This window comes from Heterodontus francisci, unplaced genomic scaffold (genome assembly GCF_036365525.1).
Source record: "Heterodontus francisci isolate sHetFra1 unplaced genomic scaffold, sHetFra1.hap1 HAP1_SCAFFOLD_146, whole genome shotgun sequence".
NCBI lineage: Eukaryota > Metazoa > Chordata > Chondrichthyes > Heterodontiformes > Heterodontidae > Heterodontus > Heterodontus francisci.
In genome coordinates this window covers 3,025,001-3,042,646 of record NW_027140336.1, presented here as the reverse complement: position 1 = coordinate 3,042,646, position 17,646 = coordinate 3,025,001, and the positions used below count along the sequence as shown (strand labels likewise).

Below are 17,646 nucleotides of genomic sequence, written 5' to 3'. Positions count from 1 at the left end.
CTCCATGGTGACAGTCTCCTCCACCGCTCTGTCTCCATGGTGAAAGTCCCCTCCCCCGCTCTGTATCCATGGTGACAGGCCCCTCCCCCTCTCTGTCTCCATGTTGACTGTCCCCTCCCCCGCTCTGTCTCCATGGTGACAGTCCCCTCCCCCGCTCTGTCTCCATGGTAACAGTCCCCTCCCTCGCTCTGTCTCCATGGTGACAGTCCCCTCCCCCGCTCTGTCTCCATGGTGAGAGGCCCCGCCCCCGCTCTGTCTCCATGGTGACAGTCCCCTCCCCCGCTCTGTCTCCATGGTGACAGGCCCCTCCCCCTCCTCTGATTATTGAATTAATTTAACAATTGTATTAAAGGGATATTTCAGCACATTCTTCACCTGCTCTCTGAATTGAGTCTGGGTCACGGCGTAAATCGCAGTGTTTGTGGAGCAGCTCAGGAGCTGGAGCATGAAGGACAACTCCAGCAGAAACTGAGGGAGAATAACAGGCTGATAACCCATCCAGTACATCCGGATCCATATCATATACACCATTAACAGGGCCCACAACAGCATGAAATTCCCAGAGATAACTAGCAGTAAAATGATAGATTTCCTTCGACTCTCCATCTCGGGGTCTCTGTGACTCTCCCCACTGCTGTGAGCCCGGAGTCGCCTGCGTCCTCTGCTCCTCACTAAAATGTGTCTGACGGTGAGACCGTTGAGCAGCAGAATCATCACAAATGGGACGGCCGGAGTTAGAATGTTGTGGAGGAACTCGATTATTCCCCAGACACGAGAGAACACAACATCCATTGTTGCAAAACAAAACCAGGGATCGTTCCACAGCGAATACCGACCCGTTAACATAAAATACCAGAAGATGTTCTTTAAACAGCTCAGCACACTCACTGTTCCCACAACCACAGCCGATGTTTTCTCACTGCAATATTTACTTTTCAGATTCTGACAACAAATGGCCACAAATCGATCAAAGGTGAAAGTGACGGTGAACCAGACAGAACAGTCTGTGACTGTGTAAAGCAGGACGGCGTGGATATTACACACGGGGATGTACTCCAGGAACTGAAACTGTTCCGGATAAACAATGGGAATGTGTCTGAATATCAGGTCCAGGATAATGACCAGTAGATCCGCCGCTGACATGGCCACCAGGTACCGAGTGACACATTTGGAGAGACCGCACTTTCCCCGAGACAGGATCCCTATCGTCAGCAAGTTAACTGTGAGGAAGGGAAATAAACAGAGAAATTAGACATCAGATTGGAGCAAAGTTACCAGTTTGATTGAGGACTGATTGAGATTTATAAATGTGTTCCTGTATCCAGTGATGTATTAAAATGATTGGACCTGAATGAACAAATGGTAAGATCTGTGATACAGTGGAAGACAGGAGAGATTAAATAATAAAAGGATGGTATTGAAATTGTTAAACTGAATGTAGATCATAATCCTCCCCCTCCCTCATTTCCCCATCTGGTTTGAAGACTTTTCCATCTCTAATCTCTCCTAGATCTGATGAAGGGTAACCGACCTCAAACATTAAACTCTGTTTCTTTCTCAAAAAGTCCTGCCAGACCTGCTGAGTATTTCCAGCATTTTCTTTTCTTATTTCAGATTTCTAGCATCTGCAGCACTGTGGTCTGGCATATAGAGTTAAATGTTGAAATGACTGAGAGACTCTGTTTGATTGCCTGTGGTGTGATCTGTGTATGTGTGTGTGTCAGAGAGAGAGAGAGAGAGAGAGAGAGGGTGTGTGCGTATTTGAGAGAATGTGTTTCAGCAAGTGTGTGTGTGTGAGAGAGAATGTGTGTGTGTGTGTGTGTGTGTGTGTGTGTGAGTGCATGTGAGCGAGAGAAAGTGTGTGTGAGAGAGAGAGAGAGAGAATGTGTGTGTGTGCCTGTGTGTGAGAGTGCATGTGAGCGAGAGAGAGAACGTGAGCGTGTGTGAGTGTCAGAGAGACAGAGTGCGTGTGTATATATATATATATATCAGTGCCTGGGTATTGGTGTGTGTGTGTGTATATATATACGTATGTCTCAGGGTCTGGGCTGTGGTGTGTGTGTGTGTGCGCGTGTGTGTGTGTGTGCATATATATAAACGTCAGTGTCTGGGCTGTGGTGTGATGTGTGTGTGAATATATATAAGTATCAGGGTCTGGGCTGTGGTGTGTGTGTGTGTGTGTGTGTGTGTGTGTGTGTGTGTGTGTGTGTGTGTGTGTGTGCCCATATATATAAGTCTCAGTGTCTGGGCTGTGGTGTGTGTGTGTGTGTGTGCATATATAAAAGCGTCAGTGTCTGGGCTGTGGTGTGTGTGATGTGTGTGTGCATATATACTTAGAATTTAGAATTTAGAACATTACAGCGCAGTACAGGCCCTTCGGCCCTCGATGTTGCGCCGACCATCTGACCTACACTATTCCATTTTCATCCATATGTCTATCCAATGACCACTTAAATGCCCTTAAAGTTGGCGAGTCTACTACTGTTGCAGGCAGGGCGTTCCACGCCCCTACTACTCTCTGCGTAAAGAAACTACCTCTGACATCTGTCCTATATCTTTCACCCCTCAACTTAAAGCTATGTCCCCTCGTGTTTGCCATCATCATCCGAGGAAAAAGACTCTCACTATCCACCCTATCAAACCATCTGATTATTTTGTATGTCTCTATTAAGTCACCTCTCCTCCTCCTTCTCTCTAACGAAAACAACCCCAAGTCCCTCAGCCTTTCCTCGTAAGACCTTCCTTCCATACCAGGCAACATCCTAGTAAATCTCCTCTGCACCCTTTCCAAAGCTTCCACATCCTTCCTTTAATGCGGTGACCAGAACTGCACGCAATACTCAAGGTGCGGCCTCACCAGAGTTTTGTACAGCTGCATCATGACCCCGTGGCTCTGAAACTCGATCCCCCTAATAATAAAAGCTAACACACCATATGCCTTCTTAACAGCCCTATTAACCTGGGTAGCAACTTTCAGGGATTTACGTACCTGGACACCAAGATCTCTCTGTTCATCTACACTACCAAGAATCTTCCCATTAGCCCAGTACTCTGCATTCCTGTTACTCCTTCCAAAGTGAATCACCTCACACCTCTCCGCATTAAACTCCATTTGCCATCTCTCAGCCCAGCTCTGCAGCCTATCTATTTCCCTCTGTACCGTACAACACCCTTCGACACAATCCACAACTCCACCGACCTTCGTGTCATCCGCAAATTTACTAACCCACCCTTCTACAGCCTCATCCAAGTCATTTATAAAAATGACAAACAGCAGTGGCCCCAAAACAGAACCTTGCGGTACACCACTTGCAAATAAACTCCAGGATGAACATTTGCCATAAACCACCACCCTCTGTCTTCTTTCAGCTAGCCAATTTCTGATCCAAAGCTCTAAATCACCTTCAACCCCATACTTCCGTATTTTCTGCAATAGCCTACCGTGGGGAACCTTATCAAACGCCTTACTGAAATCCATATACACCACATCCACGGCTTTACCCTCATCCACCTGTTTGGTCACCTTCTCGAAAAACTCAATAAGGTTTGTGAAGCACGACCTACCTTTCACAAAACCGTGCTGACTATCGCAAAAGAACTTATTCTTTTCAAGATGCTTATAAATCCTGTCTCTTATAACCTTTTCCAACATTTTACCCACAACCGAAGTAAGGCTCACAGGTCTATAATTACCAGGGCTGTCTCTACTCCCCTTCTTGAACAAGGGGACAACATTTGCTATCCTCCAGTCTTCCGGCACTACTCCTGTCGACAAGGACGACATAAAGATCAACAACAACGGCTCTGCAATCTCCTCCCTGGCTTCCCAGAGTATCCTAGGATAAATCCCATCTGGCCCAGGGGACTTATCTATTTTCACACTTTCCAAAATTGCTAACACCTCCTCCTTGTGAATCTCAATCCCATCTAGCCTAGTAGGCTGTATCTCAGTAATCTCCTCGGCAACATTTTCTTTTTCTACTGTAAATACTGACGAAAAATATTCATTTAACGCTTCCCCTATCTCCTCTGGTTCCGCACACAACTTCCCACTACTATCCTTGATTGGCCCTGTTCTAACTCTTATCATTCTTTTATTCCTGATATATCTATAGAAAGCCTTCGGGTTTTCTTTGATCCTATCCGCCAATGACTTCTCGTGTCCTCTCCGTGCTCTTTGTAGCCCTCCCTTTAGATCCTTCCTGGCTAGCTTGTAACTCTCAAGCGCCCTAACTGAGCCTTCACGTCTCATCCTAACATAAGCCGCCCTCTTCCTCTTGACAAGAGCTTCAACTTCTTGAGTAAACCACGGCTCCCTCGCTCGACAACTTCCTCCCTGCCAGACAGGTACATACTTATCAAGGACACGCATTAGCTGCTCCTTGAATAAGCTCCACATTTCGTTTGTGCCCATCCCCTGCAGTTTCCTTCCCCATCCTACACATCCTAAATCTTACCTAATCGCGTCATAATTTCCTTTCCCCCAGCTATAATTCTTGCCCTGATGTACATACCTGTCCCTGCCCATCTCTAAGGTAAACCTAACTGAATTGTGATCACTATCGCCAAAGTGCTCACGTACATCTAAATCGAACACCTGGCCGGGTTCATTACCCAGTACCAAATCCAATGTGGCATCGCCCTTGGTTGGCCTGTCCACATACTGTGTCAGAAAACCCTCCTGCACACACTGGACAAAAACAGACCCATCGAAAGTACTCGAACTATAGTATTTCCAGTCAATATTTGGAAAGTTAAAGTCCCCCATAACCATTACAATGTTACTCTCGCTCCTGTCGAGAATCATCTTCGCTATCCTTTCCTCTACATCTCTGGAACTATTCGGAGGTCTATAGAAAACTCCCAACAGGGTGACCTCTCCTCTCCTGTTTCTAAACTCAGCCCATACTACCTCAATAGACGAGTCCTCAAACGTCCTTTCTGACGCTGTAATACTTTCCTTGATTAACAATGCCACACCCCCCCCCCTTTTACCATCTTCTCTGTTCTTACTGAAACATCTAAATCCCGGAACCTGCAACATCCATTCCTGCCCCTGCTCCACCCATGTCTCTGAAATGGCCACAACATCAGGATCCCAGGTACCAACCCATGCTGCAAGCTCACCCACCTTATTCCGGATGCTCCTGGCGTTGATGTAAACACACTTTAAACCAAGTTCTTGCTTGCCAGTGCCCTCTTGCGTCCCTGTAACCTTATCCCCTACCTCACTACTCTCAACAGCCTGGACACTGGAACTACAATTTAGGTTCCCATTCCCCTGCTGAATTAGTTTAAACACCCCCGAAGAGCACTAGCAAATTTCCCCCCCAGGATATTGGTACCCCTCTGATTCAGGTGAAGATCATCCTGTTTGTAGAGGTCCCACCTACCCCAGAAAGAGCCCCAATTATCCAGGAAACCAAAACCCTCCCTCCTACACCATCCCTGCAGCCACGTGTTCAACTCCTCTCTCTCCCTATTCCTCGCTTCGCTATCACGTGGCACGGGCAACAACCCAGAGATAACAACTCTGTTTGTTCTCGCTCTAAGCTTCCACCCCAGCTCCCTGAATTTCTGCCTTAAATCCCCATCTCTCTTCCTACCTATGTCGTTGGTGCCTATGTGGAACACGACTAGGGGGTGCTCCCCCTCCCCCTTAAGGATCCCAAAAACACGATCAGAGACATCACATACCCTGGCACCTGGGAGGCAACACACCAACCGTGAGTCTCTCTCGTTCCCACAGAACCTCCTATCTGTTCCCCTAACTATGGAGTCCCCAATGACTAATGCTCTGCTCCTCTTCCCCTTTCCCTTCTGAGCAACAGGGACAGACTCTGTGCCAGAGACCTGCACCCCATTGCTTACCCCTGGTAATTCGTCCCCCTCAACAGTATCCAAAACGGTATACCTGTTGTTGAGGGAAACGGCCACAGGGGATCCCTGCACTGCCTGCTGGTTCCCTTTCCTTCCCCTGACGGGAACCCATCTCCCTACTTCTTTTACCTGAGGTGTGACTGCCTCCCCATAACTCCTGTCAATAATCCCCTCCGCCTCCCGAATGATCCGAAGTTCATCCAGCTCCAGCTCCAGTTCCCTAACGCGGTCTGCGAGGAGCTGGAGTTGGGTGCACTTCCCGCAGATGCAGTCAGCAGGGACACTCTTGGCGACCCCTACCTCCCACATTCTGCAGGAGGAACATACAACTGCCTTTACCTCCATTCCCACTATTCTAGATTCCCAACAAGTCTACTGAAAAACCAAACGAAAAAAAAAGTCAAAACTTGTTCGCTTAGCAATCCGACGGACTGAACTTTTTAAATAAAAAGCTTACCTTATCAACACACCAGAGTCCTTTTTTTTTGGTTAGAGGAGGAGGGTGGGTGGGAGACACTACACGTGTAGTGTCTCGGGTGCTGCCACTGCCCAAATAAATAGTTTTCCCTTACCCAGCAGTCCCCTGGTCCTCCGAAACAAAAGGGGATTAACTTGTAACTTACTGAAATTGACTGCTCAGCTGTAAGTCCGCTCCGCACCTCGTTCTGTCAAAGCTGCTCCTCGCAAAAAGAAAAAGATTTTAAAACTGCCCAAATAAATAGTTTTCCCTTACCCAGCAGTCCCCTGGTCCTCCGAAACAAAAGGGGATTAACTTGTAACTTACTGAAATTGACTGCTCAGCTGTAAGTCTGCTCCGCACCTCGTTCTGTCAAAGCTGCTCCTCGCAAAAAGAAAAAGATTTTAAAACTGCCCAAATAAATAGTCTTCCCTTAACCAGCAGTCCCCTGGTCATCCGAAACAAAAGGGGATTAACTTGTAACTTACTGAAATTGACCGCTCAGCTGTACGTTCGCTCCGCACCTCGTTCTGTTAAAGCTGCTCCTCGCAAAAAGAAAAAGATTTTAAAACTGCCCAAATAAATAGTCTTCCCTTACCCAGCAGTCCCCTGGTCCTCCGAAACAAAAGGGGATTAACTTGTAAATTACACTGAAATTGACCGCTCAGCTGTAAGTTCGCTCCGCACCTCGTTCTGTCAAAGCTGCTCCTCGCAAAAAGAAAAAGATTTTAATACTGCCCAAATAAATAGTTTTCCCTTACCCAGCAGTCCCCTGGTCCTCCGAAACAATAGGGGATTAACTTGTAACTTACACTGAAATTGACCGCTCAGCTGTAAGTTTGCTCCGCACCTCGTTCTGTCAAAGCTGCTCCTCGCAAAAAGAAAAAGATTTAAAAACTGCCCAAATAAATAGTTTTCCCTTACCCAGCAGTCCCCTGGTCCTCCGAAACAAAAGGGGATTAACTTGTAACTTACACTGAAATTGACCGTTCAGCTGTAAGTGCGCTCCGCACCTCGTTCTGTCAAAGACTGAAATTGACCGCTCAGCTGTAAGTTCGCTCTGCACCTCGTTCTGTCAAAGCTGCTCCTCGCAAAAAGTGTCTGTGCTGTGGTGTGTGTGATGTGTGTGTGTGTGCCCATATATATAAGTCTCAGTGTCTGGGCTGTGGTGTGTGTGATGTGTGTGTGCATATATATAAGCGTCAGTGTCAGGGCTGTGGTGTGTGTGATGTGTGTGTGCAATTATATAAGCGTCAGTGTCTGGGCTGTGGTGTGTGTGATGTGTGTGTGTGTGCCCATATATATAAATCTCAGTGTCTGGGCTGTGGTGTGTGTGTCGTGTGTGTGTGCGCATATATATAAGTCTCAGTGTCTGGGCTGTGGTGTGTGTGATGTGTGTGTGTGTGTGTGTGTGTGCACATATGTATGTCTCAGTGTCTGGGCTGTGGTGTGTGTGTGTGTGTGTGTGTGTGCTTGTGTGTGTGTGTGTGTGTGTGATGTGTGTGTTCATATACATAAGCATCAGTGTCTGGGCTGTGTTGTGTGTGTGTGCATATATATAAGCGACAGTGTCTGGGCTGTGGTGTGTGTGATGTGTGTGTGCATCTATATAAGCGTCAGTGTCTGGGCTGTGGTGTGTGTGTGTGCATATATATAAGCGTCAGTGTCTGGGCTGCGGTGTGTGTGTGTGTGTGTGCATCTATATAAGCGTAAGTGTCTGGGCTGTGGTGTGTGTGTGTGTGCATATATATAAGCGTCAGTGTCTGGGCTGCGGTGTGTGTGTGCATATATATAAGCGTCAGTGTCTGGGCTGCGGTGTGTGTGTGCGTGTGTGCATATATATAAGCGTCAGAGTCTGGGCTGTGCTGTGTGTGATGTGTGCATATATATAAGCGTCAGTGTCTGGGCTGTAGTGTGTGATGTGAGTATGCATATATATAAGCATCAGTGTCTGGGCTGTGGTGTGTGTGTGTGCATATATATAAGCGTCAGTGTCTGGGCTGTGGTGTGTGTGATGTGTGTGTGCATCTATATAAGCGTCAGTGTCTGGGCTGTGGTGTGTGTGTGTGCATATATATAAGCGTCAGTGTCTGGGCTGCGGTGTGTGTGTGCGTGTGTGCATATATATAAGCGGCAGAGTCTGGGCTGTGCTGTGTGTGATGTGTGCATATATATAAGCGTCAGTGTCTGGGCTGTAGTGTGTGATGTGAGTGTGCATATATATAAGCATCAGTGTCTGGGCTGTGGTGTGTGTGTGTGTGTGTGTGTGTGTGTGTGCATTTATATAAGCGTCAGTGTCTGGGCTGTGGTGTGTGATGTGAGTGTGCATATATATAAGCGTCAGTGTCTGGGCTGTGGTGTGTGATGTGAGTGTGCATATATATAAGCGTCAGTGTCTGGGCTGTGGTGTGTGTGTTTAGTGTGTGTGCATATATATAAGCGTCAGTGTCTGGGATGTGTTGCGTGTGATGTGTGTGTGCATATATATAAGCGTCAGTGTCTGGGCTGTGGTGTGTGATGTGAGTGTGTGTGTGCAAATATATAAGCGGCAGTGTCTGGGAATGGTGTGTGTGTGTGCATATATATAAGCGTCAGTGTCAGGGCTGCGGTGTGTGTGTGTGTGTGTGTGTGTGTGTGCATCTAGATAAGCGTCAGAGTCTGGGCTGTGCTGTGTGTCATGTGTGCATATATATAAGCGTCAGTGTCTGGGCTGTAGTGTGTGATGTGAGTGTGCATATATATAAGCATCAGTGTCTGGGCTGTGGTGTGTGTGTGTGTGTGTGCATATATATATAAGCGTCAGTGTCTGGGCTGTGCTGTGTGTGATGTGTGCATATATATAAGCGTCAGTGTCTGGGCTGTGGTGTGTGATGTGAGTGTGCATATATATAAGCGTCAGTGTCTGGGATGTCGTGCGTGTGATGTGTGTGTGCATATATATAAGCGTCAGTGTCTGGGCTGTGGTGTGTGTGTGTGCATATATATAAGCGTCAGTGTCTGGGCTGTGGTGTGTGTGTGTCTGCAAAAATATAAGCGTCAGTGTCTGGGCTGTGGTGTGTGATGTGTGTGTGCATATATATAAGCGTCAGTGTCTGGGCTGTGGTGTGTGATGTGAGTGTGCATAGATATAAGCGTCAGTGTCTGGGCTGTGGTGTGTGTGTGTGTGCATATATATAAGCGTCAGTGTCTGGGATGTGGTGCGTGTGATGTGTGTGTGCATATATATAAGCGTCAGTGTCTGGGATGTGGTGCGTGTGATGTGTGTGTGCATATATATAAGCGTCAGTGTCTGGGCTGTGATGTGTGATGTGAGTGTGCATATATATAAGCGTCAGTGTCTGAGCTGTTGTGTGTGTGTGTGTGTGTGTGCATATATATAAGTCTCAGTGTCTGGGCTGTGGTGTGTGTGTGTGTGTGTGCACATATATATAAGTCTCAGTGTCTGGTCTGTGGTGTGTGTGTGCGTGTGTTTGTGTGCATATATATAAGTCTCAGTGTCTGTGCTGTGGTGTGTGTGTGTGTGTGTGTTTGCACATATATATAAGTCTCAGTATCTGGGCTGTGGTGTGAGTGTGTGTGTGTGTGTGTGTGTATGTGCATATATATAAGTCTCATTATCTGGGCTGTGGTGTGTGTGTGTGTGTGTGTGTGTGCATATATATAAGCGTCAGTGTCTGGACTGTGGTGTGTGATGTGAGTGTGCATATATATAAGCGTCAGTGTCTGGGATGTGGTGCGTGTGATGTGTGTGTGCATATATATAAGCGTCAGTGTCTGGGCTGTGGTGTGTGATGTGTGTATGCATATATATAAGCGTCAGTGTCTGGGCTGTGGTCTGTGATGTGAGTGTGCATATATATAAGCGTCAGTGTCTGGGCTGTGGTGTGTGTGCATCTATATAAGCGTCAGTGTCTGGGCTGTGGTGTGTGTGTGTGCATCTATATAAGCGTCAGTGTCTGGGCTGTGGTGTGTGTGTGTGCATATATATAAGCGTCAGTGTCTGGGCTGTGGTGTGTGTGTGTCTGCATATATATAAGCGTCAGTGTCTGGGCTGTGGTGTGTGATGTGTGTGTGCATATATATAAGCGTCAGTGTCTGGGCTGTGGTGTGTGATGTGAGTGTGCATAGATATAAGCGTCAGTGTCTGGGCTGTGGTGTGTGTGTGTGTGTGCATATATATAAGCGTCAGTGTCTGGGCTGTGGTGTGTGTGTGTGCATATATATAAGCGTCAGTGTCAGGGCTGCGGTGTGTGTGTGTGTGTGTGTGTGTGCATCTATATAAGCGTCAGTGTCTGGGCTGTGGTGTGTGTGTGTGTGTGCATATATATAAGCGTCAGTGTCTGGGCTGTGGTGTGTGTGTGTCTGCATATATATAAGCGTCAGTGTCTGGGCTGTGGTGTGTGATGTGTGTGTGCATATATATAAGCGTCAGTGTCTGGGCTGTGGTGTGTGATGTGAGTGTGCATATATATAAGGGTCAGTGTCTGGGCTGTGGTGTGTGTGTGTGTGTGCATATATATAAGCGTCAGTGTCTGGGCTGTGGTGTGTGTGTGTGCATATATATAAGCGTCAGTGTCAGGGCTGCGGTGTGTGTGTGTGTGTGTGTGTGTGTGTGTGTGTGCATCTATATAAGCGTCAGTGTCTGGGCTGTGGTGTGTGTGTGTGTGTGCATATATATAAGCGTCAGTGTCTGGGCTATGGTGTGTGTGTGTGTGTGAGTGTGCATATATATAAGCGTCAGTGTCTGGGCTGTGGTGTGTGTGTGTCTGCATATATATAAGCGTCAGTGTCTGGGCTGTGGTGTGTGTGAATGTTCATATATATAAGCGTCAGTGTCTGGGCTGTGGTGTGTGTGAATGTTCATATATATAAGCGTCAGTGTCTGGGCTGCGGTGTGTGTGTGTGTGTGTGTGCATATATATAAGCGTCAGTGTCTGGGCTGTGGTGTGTGTGTGTCTGCATATATATAAGCGTCAGTGTCTGGGCTGTGGTGGGTGTGAAAGTTCATATATATAAGCGTCAGTGTCTGGGCTGTGGTGTGTGTGAATGTTCATATATATAAGCGTCAGTGTGTGGGCTGCGGTGTGTGTGTGTGTGTGTGTGTATGTGTGCATATATATAAGCGTCAGTTTCTGGGCTGTGGTGTGTGTGTGTCTGCATATATATAAGTCTCAGTGTCTGGGCTGTGGTGTGTGTGTGTGTGTGTGTGCATATATATAAGTCTCAGTGTCTGCGATGTGGTGTGTGTGTCTGTACATAGATAAGTCGCAGTGTCTGGGCTGTGGTGTGTGTGTGTGTGTGTGTGTGTGTGTGTCTATATATATAAGTCTCAGTGTCTGGGCTGTGGTGTGTGTGTGTTTATATATGTATATATCACAGGGCCTGGACTTATCTGTGTTTGTGTGTGTGTGTGTGTGTGTGTGTGTGTGTGTCTATGTGCATATTTATAAGTCTCAGTGCCTGGACTGTGGTGTGTCTGTGTGCATAAATATAAGTCTCAGGGTCTGGGCTCTGGTGTGTGCGTGTCCATATATATAAGTCTCAGTGTATGGGCTGTGGTGTGTGTGTGTGCATAAATATAAGTCTCAGGGTCTGGGCTGTGGTGCGTGTGTGCATATATATATAATTCTGAGTGTCTGAGCTGCGGTGTATTTGTGTGCAATTATATAAGTCTCAGTGTCTGGGCTGTGGTGTGTGTGTGTGTGTGTGTGTGTGTGTGTGTGTGTATGTGTGTGTGTGTGTGTGTCTATGTGCATATTTATAAGTCTCAGTGCCTGGACTGTGGTGTGTCTGTGTGCATAAATATAAGTCTCAGGGTCTGGGCTCTGGTGTGTGCGTGTCCATATATATAAGTCTCAGTGTATGGGCTGTGGTGTGTGTGTGTATATATCTATATGTCTCAGTGTCTGGGCTGTGGTGTGTGTGTGTGTGCCTGTGTGTGTGTGCATATATATAAGTCTCAGTGCCTGGACTGTGGTGTGTCTGTGTGCATAAATATAATCTCAGGGTCTGGGCTGTGGTGCGTGTGTGTATATATATATACGTCTCAGTGTGTCGGCTGTGGTGTGTGTGTGTGTCCATATATATAACTCTCAGGGTCTGGGCTGTGGTGCGTGTGTGTATATATATATAAGTCTCAGTGTCTGTGCTGTGGTGTGTGTGTGTGCATATATATAAGTCTCAGTGTCTGGGCTGTGGTGTGTGTGTGTGTGTGTGCATGTGTGTGTGTTGTGTGTGTGTGTGTTTGTGGATATATATATAAATATCAGTGCCTGGACTGTGGTGTTTCTGTGTGCATATATATAAGTCTCAGTGTCTGGGACGTGGTGTGTGTGTGTGCATAAATATAAGTCTCAGGGTCTGGGCTGGGGTGTGTTTGTGTATATATATATAAGTCTCAGTGTCTGGGCTGTGGTGTGTGTGTGTGCATATATATAAGTCTCAGTGTCTGGGCTGTGGTGTGTGTGTGTGCATATATATAGGTCTTAGTGTCTGGGCTGTGGCGTGTGTGTGTGTGCATGTGTGTGTGTGCATATATATAAGTCTCAGTGTCTGGGCTGTGGTGTGTGTGTGTGCATAAATATAAGTCTCAGTCTCTGGGCTGGGGTGTGTGTGTGTATATATATGAGTCTCAGTGTCGGGACTGTGTTGTGTGTGTGTGCATATATATAAGTCTCAGCGTCTGGGATGTGGCGTGTGTGTGTGTGTGTGTGTATGTGTGTGTGCAGATATATAAGTCTCAGTGTCTGGGCTGTGTGTGTGTGTGTATGTGTGTGTGTGCAAATATATAAGTCTCAGTGTCTGGGCTTTGGTGTGTGATGTGAGTGTGCATATATGTAAGCGTCAGTGTCTGGGCTGTGGTGTGTGTGTGTGTGCATATATATAAGTCTCAGGGTCCGGGCTGTGGAGCGTGTGTGTATAGATATATAAGTTTCAGTGTCTGGGCTGCGGTGTGTGTGTGCATATATATAAGTCGCAGTGTCTGGGCTATGGTGTGTGTGTGTGTGTGTGTGTGTGTGTGTGTGTGTGTGTGTGTGTGTGTGTGTGTGTGTGTGTGTGTGTGTGTGTGTGTGTGTGTGTGTGTGTGTGTGTGTGTGTGTGTGTGTGTCGATATATATATAAGTCTCAGTGCCTGGACTGTGGTGTGTCTGTGCAAGCATATATATAAGTCTCAGTGTCTGGGCTGTGATGTGTGTGTGTGTGCATAAATATAAGACTCAGGGTCTGGGCTGTGGTGCGTGTGTGTATATATATATATGTCTCAGTGTCTGGGCTGTGGTGTGTGTGATGCGTGTGTGCATATATATAAGTGTCAGTGTCAGGGCTGTGGTGTGTGTGATGTGTGTGTGTGTGCATATATATGAGCGTCAGTGTCTGGGCTGTGGTGTGTGTGATGTTTGTGTGCATATATATAAGCGTCAGTGTCTGGGCTGTGGTGTGTGTGAGGTGTGTGTGTGTGCTCATATATATAAATCTCAGTGTCTGGGCTGTGGTGTGTGTGACGTGTGTGTGTGTGTGCACATATATATAAGTCTCAGTGTCTGGGCTGTGGTGTGTGTGTGTGTGTGTGTGATGTGAGTGTGCATATATATAAGCGTCAGTGTCTGGGCTGTGGTGTGTGTGATGTGAGTGTGCATATATATAAGCGTCAGTGTCTGGGCTGTGGTGTGTGTGTGTGTGCATATATATAAGTCTCAGGGTCCGGGCTGTGGAGCGTGTGTGTATATATATATAAGTTTCAGTGTCTGGGCTGCGGTGTGTGTGTGCGCATATATATAAGTCGCAGTGTCTGGGCTTTGGTGTGTGTGTGTGTGTGTGTGTGTGTGTGTGTGTGTGTGTGTGTGTGTGTGTGTGTGTGTGTGTGTGTGTGTGTGTGTGTGTGTGTGTGTGTGTGTGTGTGTGTGTGTGTGTGAGCGTGTGTGTATGTGTGTGTGTGTGTCGATATATATATAAGTCTCAGTGCCTGGACTGTGGTGTGTCTGTGCAAGCATATATATAAGTCTCAGTGTCTGGGCTGTGGTGTGTGTGTGATGTGAGTGTGCATATATATAAGCGTCAGTGTCTGGCCTGTGGTGTGTGTGATGTGTGTGTGTGTGTGTGCACATATATATGTCTCAGTGTCTGGGGTGTGTGTGTGTGTGTGTGTGTGTGTGTGTGTGTGTGTGTGTGTGTGTGTGTGTGTGTGTGTGTGTGTGTGTGTGTGTGTGTGTGTGTGTGTGTGTGTGTGTGGTGTGTGTGTGTGTGTGTTCATATATATAAGCGTCAGTGTCTGGGCTGTGTTGTGTGTGTGTGCATATAGATAAGGGACAGTGTCTGGGCTGTGGTGTGTGTGATGTGTGTGTGCATCTATATAAGCGTAAGTGTCTGGGCTGTGGTGTGTGTGTGTGCATATATATAAGCGTCAGTGTCTGGGCTGCGGTGTGTGTGTGTGTGTGTGCATCTATATAAGCGTTAGTGTCTGGGCTGTGGTGTGTGTGTGTGTGTGTGCATATATATAAGCGTCAGTGTCTGGGCTGTGCTGTGTGTGTTTGTGCATATATATAAGCGTCAGTGTCTGGGCTGTGGTGTGTGTGTGAGCATATACATAAGCGTCAGAGTCTGGGCTGTGCTGTGTGTGATGTGTGCATATATATAAGCGTCAGTGTCTGGGCTGCAGTGTGTGATGTGAGTGTGCATATATACAAGCATCAGTGTCTGGGCTGTGGTGTGTGTGTGTGTGTGTGCAGATATATATAAGCGTCAGTGTCTGGGCTGTGCTGTGTGTGATGTGTGCATATATATAAGCGTCAGTGTCTGGGCTGTGGTGTGTGATGTGAGTGTGCATATATATAAGCGTCAGTGTCTGGGCTGTGGTGTGTGTGTTTAGTGTGTGTGCATATATAAAAGCGTCAGTGTCTGGGCTGTGGTGTGTGATGTGAGTGTGCATATATATAAGCGTCAGTGTCTGGGCTGTGGTGTGTGTGTTTAGTGTGTGTGCATATATAAAAGCGTCAGTGTCTGGGCTGCGGTGTGTGTGTGTGTGTGTGTGTGTGTGATGTGTGTGTGCATATATATAAGCGTCAGTGTCTGGGCTGTGGTGTGTGATGTGAGTGTGCATATATATAAGTGTCAGTGTCTGGGCTGTGGTGTGTGTGTGTGCATATATATAAGCGTCAGTGTCAGGGCTACGGTGTGTGTGTGTGTGTGTGATGTGTGTGTGCATATATATAAGCGTCAGTGTCTGGGCTGTGCTGTGTGTGTGTGTGCATATATATAAGCGTCAGTGTCTGGGCCGTGGTGTGCGTGTGTGCATATATATAAGCGTCAGTGTCAGGGCTGCGGTGTGTGTGTGTGTGTGTGTGCATCTATATAAGCGTCAGTCTGGGCTGTGGTGTGTGATGTGAGTGTGCATATATATAAGCGTCAGTGTCTGGGCTGTGGTGTGTGTGTGTGCATATATATAAGCGTCAGTGTCAGGGCTGCGGTGTGTGTGTATGTGTGTGTGATGTGTGTGTGCATATATATAAGCGTCAGTGTCTGGGCTGTGCTGTGTGTGTGTGTGCATATATATAAGCGTCAGTGTCTGGGCCGTGGTGTGCGTGTGTGCATATATATAAGCGTCAGTGTCAGGGCTGCGGTGTGTGTGTGTGTGTGTGTGCATATATATAAGCGTCAGTGTCTGAGCTGTGGTGTGTGTGTGTCTGCATATATATAAGCGTCAGTGTCTGGGCTGTGGTGTGTGTGAATGTTCATATATATAGGCGTCAGTGTCTGGGCTGTGGTTTATGTGATGTGTGTGTGCATATATATAAGCGTCAGTGTCTGGGCTGTGGTGTGTGTGATGTGTGTGATGTGTGTGTGCATATATATAAGTCTGAGTATCTGGGCTGTGGTGTGTGATGTGAGTGTGCATATAGAAAAGTCTCAGTGTCTGGGCTGTGGTGTGTGTGATGTGAGTGGGCTTATATATAAGCGTCAGTGTCTGGGTTGTGGTTTGTGTGTGTGCGCATATATATAAGCGTCAGTGTCTGTGCTGTCGTGTGTGTGATGTGTGTGTGTGCATATATATAAGTCTCAGTGTCTGGTGTGTGTGTGTGTGTGTGTGTGTGTGTGTGTGTGTGTGTGTGTGTGTGTGTGTGTGTGTGTGTGTGTGTGTGTGTGTGTGTGTTCATATATATAAGCGTCAGTGTCTGGGCTGTGGTGTGTGTGTGTGTGTGTGTGTGTGTGTGTGTGTGTGTGTGTGTGTGTGTGTGTGTGTGTGTGTGTGTGTGTGTGTGTGTGTGTGTGTGTCGATATATATATATATAAGTCTCAGTGCCTGGACTGTGGTGTGTATGTGTGCATATATATAAGCGTCAGTGTCTGGGCTGTGGTGTGTGTGTGTGCATATATATAAGCGTCAGTGTCTGGGCTGCGGTGTGTGTGTATGTGTGTGCATCTATATAAGCGTTAGTGTCTGGGCTGTGGTGTGTGTGTGTGTGTGTGCATATATATAAGCGTCAGTGTCTGGGCTGTGCTGTGTGTGTTTGTGCATATATATAAGCGTCAGTGTCTGGGCTGTGGTGTGTGTGTGAGCATATACATAAGCGTCAGAGTCTGGGCTGTGCTGTGTGTGATGTGTGCATATATATAAGCGTCAGCGTCTGGGCTGCAGTGTGTGATGTGAGTGTGCATATATATAAGCATCAGTGTCTGGGCTGTGGTGTGTGTGTGTGTGTGTGCAGATATATATAAGCGTCAGTGTCTGGGCTGTGCTGTGTGTGATGTGTGCATATATATAAGCGTCAGTGTCTGGGCTGTGGTGTGTGATGTGAGTGTGCATATATATAAGCGTCAGTGTCTGGGCTGTGGTGTGTGTGTTTAGTGTGTGTGCATATATGTAAGCGTCAGTGTCAGGGCTGCGGTGTGTGAGTGTGTGTGTGTGTGATGTGTGTGTGCATATATATAAGCGTCAGTGTCTGGGCTGTGGTGTGTGATGTGAGTGTACATATATATAAGTGTCAGTGTATGGGCTGCGGTGTGTGTGTGTGTGTGTGTGTGATGTGTGTGTGCATATATATAAGCGTCAGTGTCTGGGCTGTGGTGTGTGATGTGAGTGTACATATATATAAGTGTCAGTGTCTGGGCTGTGGTGTGTGTGTGTGCATATATATAAGCGTCAGTGTCAGGGCTGCGGTGTGTGTGTGTGTGTGTGATGTGTGTGTGCATATATATAAGCGTCAGTGTCTGGGCTGTGCTGTGTGTGTGTGTGCATATATATAAGCGTCAGTGTCTGGGCCGTGGTGTGCGTGTGTGCATATATATAAGCGTCAGTGTCAGGGCTGCGGTGT

General features: G+C 47.0%; 1 protein-coding gene across 1 annotated transcript in view; it reads right to left on the bottom strand.

The window, feature by feature from the left end:
* Window positions 1-354: 354 nt before the first annotated feature.
* The window catches only part of LOC137359289 (probable G-protein coupled receptor 139), a gene marked incomplete at its 3' end in the record, with an annotated part of 96,381 nt that continues 79,089 nt past the window's right edge, over window positions 355-17,646 (bottom strand). Inside the window, exon 2 of the mRNA XM_068025326.1 lies at window positions 355-1,220. Within this exon, the coding sequence (XP_067881427.1) occupies window positions 355-1,220 (866 nt within the window). The remainder of the gene's footprint in view (window positions 1,221-17,646) is intronic.